The sequence below is a fragment of the Ciona intestinalis genome, unplaced genomic scaffold, assembly GCF_000224145.3.
Source record: "Ciona intestinalis unplaced genomic scaffold, KH HT000076.2, whole genome shotgun sequence".
Taxonomy (NCBI): domain Eukaryota; kingdom Metazoa; phylum Chordata; class Ascidiacea; order Phlebobranchia; family Cionidae; genus Ciona; species Ciona intestinalis.
In genome coordinates, this window is record NW_004190398.2 from 16,977 (window position 1) to 28,696 (window position 11,720).

Consider the following 11,720-nt stretch of genomic DNA (forward strand, 5'->3'; position numbering starts at 1 on the left):
GGTAGCAGCGACGAGCCTTGAAACCCATTACCTAATGGTTACAGGCAGGCGCGCTAACCACTACGCCACGGCGCCGGATACAGAAAAAATACAACCATCCAATGCTATAACCATTGCATTTTTTGTAAGCAGGCATGATCTATATGTAATAGAACGCAATATTATAACTTCTGCAGTTGTGTCTCATAGAAATATAGTAGGGTGAGGAAGATGGGACACATTTTTAATCTATTTTTCTGATCGTCATACTATTTGGTAGTAAACAAAGAACATTCAAAGAATTATAAAACCGTATTCTCACAACTTCCATAGACCGTTGTTGATTGTTTAAAACACGACCAGGATAGTCAGATATTATTCGCTAAAGGTGTCCTATCTTCCCCCACCCTACTATATAAATCAACATAATTAATTAATTTATTATAGAATACAATTAAAATCACTGACTTGGACAAGCTGATATTTCAAAACGAGAAATCTCGTTAAGTGCAACATCAGTGGCTTGAACTGTGTATTCGTAAAGGTCCGGATGTACAGAAGATAAAAGAGGATAAAGACTCATCAGTGAGCAATTGTTCCTCGCTGTGCGAATAAAATCATCTCTGAGATTCCTGAAAATTCTAAAAAAAATATATATTTTTTAAGCATTGCACCTTATATTGGGGTAAAATTTTTGACCTAAATCCCAGGTTGTCAATTCTGACCTAAATCCCAGGTTCTCAAGGACCTCATCCATACAGAATAGAATAAAGTTGTATTTTTGATTGATCAGCATTAAGTTACAAAAAAATAACATTATAAAACTTTGATAAATCTTTTTTTAGCCAACCTTAAATTAAGGACAGACTTAAATTTTTTTTAAAAAATCTGTTATGCCCATCTACTTATCTACGAAAACGTAACCAACAAAAATCAAGTCCAACCACTAATAGTACTAAACAAATATATTTCGCCTAAATGGCATCCAATCGTCAGTTTCTTATGGAAATAGAATCAAACTACTTATATTTATAAAGTACCAGACTCTTTGGTAGCAGATTGGCAGGTATAGTTTGGCACACATGGTGGTATTAGTATGTTACATTTGATGAATTACTTACACACATATCTCTTGCTTGCTTCTGGCACCCACGTAGTTATAATAATACTGACTTGCGTTGTAGATGAATGACTGGATTGAAAACGAATTACATATCGGGAAACCAAAAATGCCTCCGAGACCGGGGTGAGGGGGGGAAGGCCCATATCCGGGATGTGGTGGGCTGCCGGGGAAAGGGGGTGAAGACGAGGGTCCAAAACCTGAGTGGGGTGGGGGTGACCCAAATTGGTAGGGGGAGAAGAAAAAGAAAAACGATCCATGTTTGCAGAATTCGGTGATGGGGTTGCTGGAGTGACAGGATGAGATGGAAGATGTGAAGGATCGGATTGTGTTGATAAGATGCTATGGAGGAAGGTGGGTTTTAATAATGTAGCGCAGTGCTTTTTAAACATATTCTCTGTTGTAAAGATCATGTTGCTGTTTTTTCTGTATGCTTTACCCTTTTAACAAAGATGCTTATTAAATTTACCCACAATATAGATATGGGGCTCATTTATTAAAAAGCGAAATCAACTAATTACATCAGGTATTTAATGCGACGAATGGGATTAGCAGTTAATCTAAACTAGAATAGTGAGCTACAATAACTACAATTGGCACAATTTTTCTGTTCTTACAACTGATGTGGATTTTAGTTGGTAGCTCATTTACCCTCTAAACTAGAGGTATTTACCCCCAGGGATAAACTTACCCCAGTTTAAGAAATGCTGACAAAGTGCATAGGATAAGAATAATAACACCTTTAATACTGTGGTCAACAATATGATTACTTTAAATGAATTGACAGTCAACCACAACCCATTAGTAACCAGGGGTTGAAATAATTAATTAAAGTGTCTTGTACAAAAACACATATGCCTACAATGATATTGATAACATGATCAAGCTCTGAACTTCGTGTCCTCCACTACCCAATTATTGGCAAGTGTTTTAATTTCATAAGCATTTAATTTATGCAAAAATAATTAGTATAATTACAAATATATATAGCTGTAATTATTATTAACAGATTTATTTGCGTCTGACTTTGATGCGCTGGCGGGACCAGTCGCATGAAGGAATTAAATGAGCTTTCCGGGTGTTGGGGTAATGGGCCAAATCTGGCCTAAATCCCAGGTCCTTGACATGAACCTCACCCATAAAGAATAAATAAAATAAATTTACAGATTTTCTCAAATTAAAAAGTACCTGCATATTGAATGGAATTCCAAACCTCTGGAAAACATTAATTCCTGGCCCTTGAGAACAACGCTGAAGTTTGTTTGCCACACAATGTAACACATTGTTGATGTTCAAACTGTAACCATAGAAAATCAAGCACTTAATGTATAGGTATATTACGTAATAGACAATCAAAGGTGTTATTTAGAAAAATTGTTTTAAAGTTACTTTGTAGTGCAATAAAGCCAGGTAATGTAATCCAAGTAAAACGTGGTAATGTTCCCAATGGTGTACGAATGAATGCAACCTATTTTATATGTGTTTCTATTAGAAGACTAATTTGATAATAATTAAACATAAATGGCTTGTTTGTCCGCTAGGTGTAGCGACTGCGCCTATTTTCTTTCAACTAATTTTAAATATTTTTTAACTGTAAGCGTGTATTAACAACTGTTGTTTTGTCGCTATATCCTGTCTAATCGTTTAAATATTTTAAATCTTTGCTACTGTAATCGAAGAGACAAATAAAGTTATTGTTATTATTATATTGATAGTATTAATATAGGGGTGGTCAGTGATCACCTGCACACTTGTGGATCAGAATAAGGAACATTGTTGGTGAACAAATTCTCACATGCCCAAATTGAACGAATAGCTTGTTTCAATGTACATGAAGGTAGGAATGCCACATCTAAGTTAAAATATTTCTTGTTCAGATATAAAAGTTGAGACTGTACCACGCTTTTTACAAAATTTTTATACAAAAAAAAAAATTTAAAATAAGTACAAAAATTATTTACAAATATTTGAATTTATATGTACTTTTTTGTATATGTTATTTATTACTCAATTCTATAGAGTATAACAGGGTAAAATTAGTTTAAATATGGTTATGTAAGCATAATGCTTCGATTTAGCCTTTATAATTATGAGGTCATCTCATTTGGTTATAAACAAGTTTTACTATGTAAGAAGTATACTGTTATAAGTTGAACAACAAAAAATGTCTTGTTTTATCTTGTCTATTATTGTGGTACCAACAGCTGCGAGGCTTGATATTACTCCCACTGTGTTTAACAAGGCATTTAAATGATTTTAAGTCTTGGGTCAATAAATGGCTGTGTAATATTGTCTACCATGCATAAAAAAACAATCACAGCCAAAGCCATATACAATTCGAAATAAAAGAAAATCCCTATGTTCTAATGAATTACATTGTCTCACTATAAAAAAAAAATATTAAAAAAGTGTAATATAATTCTGTAATATAAATACAGATTTTTTAAAAGTCAGTAAAAGAGTACAAATTTAAAAAAAAACACAAATTTTAAAAAGTACAGATTTTTAAAATGTCAGTACGGAAAATGTTAAAACTAACCAGCTACAGGTGTGGGTGTCGGTGGTGTTGTTGGTAGTGGGGTTGTAGGGGGCTGTGTTGAAGTTGCTGCTGTGGTTTGGGGCTCCGTTGGTTTTGGTAGGAAAGGGAAGGGGGTTGCTAAAAAGCGAAAAAAAATGTTACAATTTAATACATTTATTTGGGAGATTACATAAGATATAAAGTAATCGAAACACTTCAAATATATATATAGCAGGGTAGGGGAAAGATGGAACACCTCTAGCATGTAATATCCAAATATCCTGATCGTGTTTTAAACAATTGACAATGGTCTATGGGAGTTGTGAGGATATGGTTTTATAATTCTTTAAATGTTCTATTACTACCAAATAGGACGGGAAAATAGAGAGAAAAGGTGTCCCATTTCCCCCAACTCTATTATATATGTTTTTTACTAAAATTCTATTCAAGTCTAAAAATTCAATAAACTGCAACATTTAAATGTAAAATGTGCACACAAAAACCATTTAAAATATGCTTTAACTTACGTTGGTTATGTCCAGGTCCAGCTATGATATTTACAGTTTGTTGAAGAGCATTTTGTATTTCACTGTTGGTTACAATTCCAGTAGTTCTGTAAGATAAAGTTATAAAATATTGAATTTTGGCTGTGAAAATATTGAACTTTTATGAAGCACAGTTTTGTGGGTTTGTTTATATGTATTAAGGATTACAGTTCTGTTATATAAGAGTCAGATACTCACATGAAGTATATATGGGTACTAAGATTGGGCCATGGTTTGAATTCTACCAAGGCAGAAATTTAGCTGCCACTTAACAAAATGCCATGCAAGGGCTTGATAGGTAAAGTTTACCAGAGTATATTTTGGTAGTTGCGAGATACATTGAACCAAGATGGCAATAATTTTTTTAAATTAACTTCTGGAAGCTGTGGAAGCTGTGGGAACATAACTCATGCCCTGAATTACACAACACACAAAACATAAACTGTGTTTGTGTAATATCATAACCACAGTTTAAACACAAATTTTGTGCTAAATCCAAGTATAGTTTATATAGTAGTGTGGGGGAGGACGGAACACCTAGAGCACATAATATCCAAATATCCTGATCGTGTTTTAAAATAAACAATTAACAACGATCTATAGGAGTCGTAAGGATGCAGTTCTGTAATTCTTCAAATGTTCTATGTTTATTACCAAATGGGACAATAAAATAGAATGATAAGGTGTTCCATCTTCCCCCACCCTACTATACAATTTTTTACAGCACCACGCTTATACACTTTTTATATACCAGAGAACCTGTGTTCAAAAGAATACGCCTTTTAAATAAAATCCAAGAGATGTTTTGCCCCACAGTCTGCATTTACAAATAGATGCTTACTTTGATAGAAGCATGTATCCAAACATGGCTCTGGATGTACTGCTTATACTTGCATGGTTGCGTAAGTTGTCTTGGTTATTGCTTAATAATTGTAAGATGATTCTTGAACGAAAACTGGATTGCCAGAACTAAAAATAAAAAAAATTTATTAAAAAAAATGCATTTTCTTTTTATTACATTAAGTCCACCACGAAGTAAATATTCACCTACAAAGTAACATACATAGTAATTCGTAAGCTGACACAAGGTGTATGAACACCTGTGTTATAACAACTGTCATTTTCCGGTCATGCGAGGATAAAGCAAGTTAAAAATTCAAAACAGGCAAAATAAGGGGAAATCAAGGACTAAGGGTAAGAAGCTGTTGTTGGTTTCTGAGGTAAACAAGCACAATATAGTCTGTCTGTTGGCCCAAAAAAACAACCTGTTGCCCCTTAAAGAGTCACCAAGCATCAGATAAAAAACAGCTGATTAAGGTCTACAATGGTAACACTTACAAAGGACTCAATTTGGAAATAAACTTCACAAATAGTTGGGTCTTGTGTGCCATAGATTTGAAATGATTCAAAATGAATGACGTAACCACTTTGAAACAACGAACTAGAATTTCTTGCTGTTCTTCCAAAACCATCCGCACCAGTGTTTGAACGAACCTAAACACCAAATTATGGTTCAATAACTTTGAAGGATTTTTTTGCGTGAAGAGATAATGTTAAGTGCACTTAAATCAAAATTAAATTGTGGCCTAAAAACTAAATATTTGTATATTATAATATGTGACCTAGTATATGCAAAGCATTAAATGATTTATATTTTGAATGTTGCAACAACTAAAATTTTAAGTCACCTCAATAGTGTAATTCTGTCCATCAGTATTCCCATCAATCCACATCAGTGCAGTGAATGGGTAAGTAGCCAATGTTGAAAATGTGTAATCTCCAAAGCTATGAAAGTTAAGAATAATATTTCAACATATGATCAAGAATAATAAGATAAAATTAACAAACCTTAATTGGTAATTTAATAAATTATAAACATAAGTAAAATAAAAACAGTTAAGTCTTCTCATAAAGCAACTTATATTGAATGAAGGAATGTAACTTATTCCGACGTGGCCATAAAGTGACAGTCGATATAACACAGAGATTCGGTTTCATACACCTCGTGCTAGCTTAAGAGTTATGTAACTTATGGGGATTGTTTTTTCTGTATTGCTGAATTTTTGGAAAACCCTTTTTATCACTATGTTAGAGCAATTTCAATTAAGTGTGTTGCCCCAGGACACAAACACCCACAACCTAGCCAGTGGCGCAGCCAGAAAAAAAATAAACCCTAACCCCCCTGGCTGCACCACTGACCGTAGCGGTGATCAGTCTTGAACCTTAACCTCTGAGGTAACTGCATGCACACTAACCACTATGGCATGGCGCTGGATAATTTTGCTAGACAGTGACCATATGGACTACTATATAATACAAAAAAAATTATCATTTACTTAGAAGTTTGGTTGTAATAAGCTCGATTCAATTGTGACCCTTTGCCAAAGTAAATCTGAAAAAAAATTGTATAAAAATTGAGTTTTTTATTATTTAACTAACTCATTCTCATACACCTACCTGGTTTCCACCATCATACATATCGAAGCCACCATCACTAATTTGATTCACTGAGTCGTAGTTGTATTTGTAGAAGTTTGGAACTTGACATGTGATTTGCTCACTGTAGTTTGAAATCGCACTCAATGATTGTTGCACTTGTGGGTGGACTAGAAAAAGTGTTTTTTTAATTTTTTTGCATTTTTTAAAACAGTTTGAATTTATATAAATATTTATAAATTAGGAATAAAATTATAAATTATAAAGTTGTTTTGTATATATTTTCTTGATTTTAATTTAGTTTCATGTAATCAAGTAAATTAGTAAAAAGTGCTCACCAGTTGTTGTTGCTGTTGTTTGTTGATCCACAGTTGTTGTTGCAGGGATGGCAGTTGTGGAAGAATCAACATTTGGTTTGGGAAGCATGGGGAATGGAGTGGCTGTCAATATAACATAGATATCAAAGTACAGAATATTGTTATTTTTATTATCCCGTGCCGTATCACAGTTGGTTAGCACACCTGTCTCTGAACCAGAGGTAATGGGTTTAAGGCTCTACGCTGCTACCATTGTAGGCATACATGTCCTTGGGCAGGAGATTTATTGGCAATTGCTCCAACCCAATGGCCACTAATAGGTTATCCAAATTATCAGCCACACATGAAAAAATAATCACCCACAAAGTAACATACATGGCAACTTGTAAGCTGGCACAAGGTGTATAAATACCCAAGTTATAACAACAGTCGTTTTCTGGCCATGTGGAGATAAAGTAAGTTACATTTATTTATTCATTCAATTAAACCACAATAGGTAAAACATTTGTTTGTGTTTTACCAAAGGATTAACTCAGCTGCACTTATTTTGCTTTCAACGCATGTCAGCGATCTAAGTAATTTCTGGCAAAGTATTATATACAACTTACGAAGGTTATGACCAGGTCCAGCTATGAGGTTCACCATCTCATACAAGGAGTTCCGAATTTCATTTTCTGTGATTAAATCACCTCTTACATCCCGTCTGTATTAGATGTTTGGTTAGAAAGCCAATCTATTTATTACAAGTCATTCAGATGCTTACTTTGATAGGAGCATGTATCCAAACATGGCTCTGGATGTACTGCTTACACTTGCATGGTTACGTAAGTTGTTTTGACCATTACCTAATATTTGTAAGATGACCCTTGTGCGGAAATTTGAACCCCAAGTCTGAAAAAATATAAATATTACTGATGCCCTACCATCCAATTTAACCAGCCACATTGTCCACATATTTAACCAGACCAATCTATATAAATTGCTTGCCCAAATCTAATAACTCCGTTTAACTTATTACCACCAATTACATTTACATTTTAACACATAATAAAAGCCCGGCGCCGTGGCATAGTGGTTAGCGCGCCTGCCTCTAACCCAGAAGTAATGAGTTCAAGACTTGTCGCTGCTACCATTGTGGTTGTATGTGCCCTTGGGCAAGACACTTAACGGCAATTTCTCCAAACCAGTGGTCACTAATGGGTTGTCCAAATTATCAGCCATACATAAAAAAATCCAAAAAAATATCACCCACAAAGTAACAGACATGGTAACTTATAAGCTGAGAGGAGGTGTTAAACCCGTGTTATAACGACTGTGGTTTTCCGGCTACGCGAGGATCAAGCAAGTTTCATTCATAATAAATTAATCTTGTATTACATACTTCAACTTACACTGTGCTCTATTTGGAAATAAACTTCACAAATAGTTGGTTCTTGTGTGCTGTAGATTTGAAATGATTCAAAATGAATGATGTAACCATTTGGATACAACCAACCAGAATTCCTTGCTGTTAATCCAGAACCATCCGCACCAGCGTTTGATCGAACCTGAACACCAAGTTATAATTTAACAAATGGGTGAAAATCCGATAAAAAAATAATAAATTTATTGTAACATTATAAAAAGTATTAGAGTTTAGTCACCTCAATGGTGTAATTCTGTCCATTGGTATTCCCATCAATCCACATCAGTGCAGTGAATGGGTAAGTAGCCAATGTTGAAAATGTGTAATCTCCAAAGCTGCAAGAGCGTAATTTTAACATGTATGTTGTATTCTTATTAAACTAAAATAAAATAAAAAATTACTAACTTTGAAGTTTGGTTGTAACTTGCTCTAAACAACTGCTGCCCTTTTCCAAAGTAAATCTAAAAAAGGGTTTTAAAAATTGTGTTTTCCATTATCTAAATATCTAGCCAACCCATTCTTATACACCTACCTGGTTTCCACCATCATACATATCGAAGCCACCATCACTAATTTGATTCACTGAGTCGTAGTTGTATTTGTAGAAGTTTGGAACTTGACATGTGATTTGCTCACTGTAGTTTGAAATCGCACTCAATGATTGTTGCACTTGTGGGTGGACTAGAAAAAGTGTTTTTTTTTAATTTTTTTGCATTTTTTAAAACAGTTTGAATTTATATAAATATTTATAAATTAGGAATAAAATTATAAATTATAAAGTTGTTTTGTATATATTTTCTTGATTTTAATTTAGTTTCATGTAATCAAGTAAATTAGTAAAAAGTGCTCACCAGTTGTTGTTGCTGTTGTTTGTTGATCCACAGTTGTTGTTGCAGGGATGGCAGTTGTGAAAGAATCAACATTTGGTTTGGGGAGCATGGGGAATGGAGTGGCTGTCAATGCAACATAAATATCAAGGTACAAGATATAATTAAACAACAATAAATAAAACATGTATGTATGTAACAATTTTATTTTCACGTGGCAGGAATACGACAGTCGTTATTATAACCCTGATGTTCATACACCTCCTACCAGCTTAAGAGTTAACAAGTATGCTACTTTGTAAGTGATAATTTTTTTTTTTTTATGTATGGCTGATAGTTCGGACAGCCCATTAGTGACCACTGGGTTGGAGCAATTGCCATTAAAGTGTCTTGCCCAAGGACGCATACGCCCACAATGGTAGCAGCGACAAGCCATGAACCCATTACATTGTATTCTAACAAAGTTTTATGTCAGCTGCACTTATTTTGATTTCAATGCTTGTCAGTAATATAAGAATTTTCTGCCAAAATAAAATATACAACTTACGAAGGTTGTGACCAGGTCCAGCTATGAGGTTCACCATCTCATACAACGAGTTCGAAATTTCATCTTCTGTGATTAAATCACCTCCTACACCTCGTCTGTATTAGATTTTTAGTTAGAAAGGCAATCTATTTAATATAAGTCATTCAGATGCTTACTTTGATAGAAGCATGTATCCAAACATAGCTCTGGATGTACTGCTTACACTTGCATGGTTACGTAAGTTGTTTTGGTCAAGGCCTAATATTTGTAGGATGACCCTTGAGCGGAAATTTGAACCCCAATCCTGAAAAAATATAAATATTACTGATGCCCTACCATCCAATTTAACCAGCCACATTGTCCACATATTTATTACCCAATCAAAAAAATAGGCTTTGTCGACAGGAATGTGTTGAGAGGAGCCTGACCTCAAAAGCTCATGCCTGAGTGTCTCCTTTTTCGACTCTCGGCTGATAACTGGGCCGAACAGTGAGCCTTATGCTATTGCTACAATGTTTCGCGCAAGAGTGAAATATATAAAAAATTAGAAAAAGGGAAAACTGAAAAAGCCAAAAACTCTGGAACTTTTTTATGATGAAATAATAAAAACCGTTGTTATAAATCAGTGGTTCCCAAAGTTTTTTTAGTGCGACCCAAATCTTTTAGAGTTTTATGAATGCTCACGACCCATGGGCAATCCTTTAGCTGGTGGCCCCCTGAAATTTTATGTTCAAAATGTTCAATAGGCCTCACTGATACCTGCTGTATAATTTTTTTGCGAAAAAGTCGGGCATTCGTGTTGAAAATTAACTTTGAAAATGCGCGAAAACATGCTGCGTCACCGTTATTCGCTTGACTTGCGTAAGGTTAACGATTTATTACGTCACAATAGTATTATGTTACGTCACAATAGTGATGTATTACCTACGTTACGGGACGTTATAGACTTGTATTCCCACTGTTTTATGACAGTAAAACCTTAAAACCCTAATTCCCAGCCAATAACCCCTAACGAATTACGTAATCTGTAAAAAAGATCAAACGTAACAATACGCATTCTGTGACGTAATAATCTAACATCTGTTTAATTCATAACGGTTCGTGTGGAAAGTACGGTGATGCCACACGATTTCGCGCATTTTGAAAGTTATTTATCGACATGAACGCCCGAGTTTTTAAAATATTTAACCGTTTGTGTGGATCTTTCAATATATTATTGGGGAAAAACGCACGTAAAGGCTAAAATACGACGCATGTGCCTCTTCAACATTCAAGCCTGTTTTAAACCTCCTTCATGCCCAATGATGACGTGTTAATCCCTATTATGATGCAAATAATCAACATGTGAATTGCAATTATGTCGTTATTAATTGCCAGGTCAAAAAATCGCTATTATGATGCAAGGAATCCATGTGTGAATGCCTACTATTTCGTAACAAACAGTCTACCTGGCCAAGAAAAACATGGTCAATATATAGCCAAACTACAACGCAATCCTAACCCAAACGCTTAAAAAGAAAAAACTCGTTTTAATAAACTTAAATCACCTTGGCGCGGCCCATTTTTCAATCCTGTGCGACCCATGTTTGGGTCACGACCCATACTTTGGGAACCGCTGTTATAAATAATTTCTGATTAAATATTTTTTATGAATTTTACATTTTGCAACACTGGGAATTACAAGACTTCTATTTAACCGCAAACCACATGTTCTGTATCATTTTGATTAACGACGCTTTTCGACTGAACAGGCATGTATTCTGGTATGTGTATCTCCTTTATGACTTCATAGGTGCTTGAGGCCGTGCTTTTACAACTTCAGCACATTCCCACAGTGGTTGCTATACCTAATTAACCTTGTAATACAATACTTCAACTTACATAGTGCCCAATTTGGAAATAAACTTCACAAATAGTTGGGTCTTGTGTGCCATAGATTTGAAATGATTCAAAATGAACGGCGTAACCATTTGGATAAAACCAACCAGATTTTCTTGCTGTTATTCCAGAACCATCTGCACCAGCGTCTGAACGAACCTGAACACCA

At 34.7% G+C, this 11,720-nt stretch overlaps 1 protein-coding gene across 1 annotated transcript in view; it reads right to left on the reverse strand.

The window, feature by feature from the left end:
* The window catches only part of LOC104266555, a 36,838-nt gene that overhangs the window by 12,047 nt on the left and 13,071 nt on the right, over positions 1-11,720 (reverse strand). The window contains exons 13-27 of the mRNA XM_026838385.1: positions 9,850-9,977; positions 9,695-9,789; positions 9,172-9,273; positions 8,853-9,001; positions 8,726-8,781; positions 8,559-8,655; positions 8,307-8,462; positions 7,679-7,806; positions 7,524-7,618; positions 6,937-7,038; positions 6,620-6,768; positions 6,499-6,554; positions 5,851-5,947; positions 5,501-5,656; positions 5,004-5,131 (exon numbers count right to left, since the gene is read on the reverse strand). Coding sequence (XP_026694186.1) covers positions 5,004-5,131; positions 5,501-5,656; positions 5,851-5,947; positions 6,499-6,554; positions 6,620-6,768; positions 6,937-7,038; positions 7,524-7,618; positions 7,679-7,806; positions 8,307-8,462; positions 8,559-8,655; positions 8,726-8,781; positions 8,853-9,001; positions 9,172-9,273; positions 9,695-9,789; positions 9,850-9,977 — 1,694 coding nt within the window. The remainder of the gene's footprint in view (positions 1-5,003; positions 5,132-5,500; positions 5,657-5,850; positions 5,948-6,498; positions 6,555-6,619; positions 6,769-6,936; positions 7,039-7,523; positions 7,619-7,678; positions 7,807-8,306; positions 8,463-8,558; positions 8,656-8,725; positions 8,782-8,852; positions 9,002-9,171; positions 9,274-9,694; positions 9,790-9,849; positions 9,978-11,720) is intronic.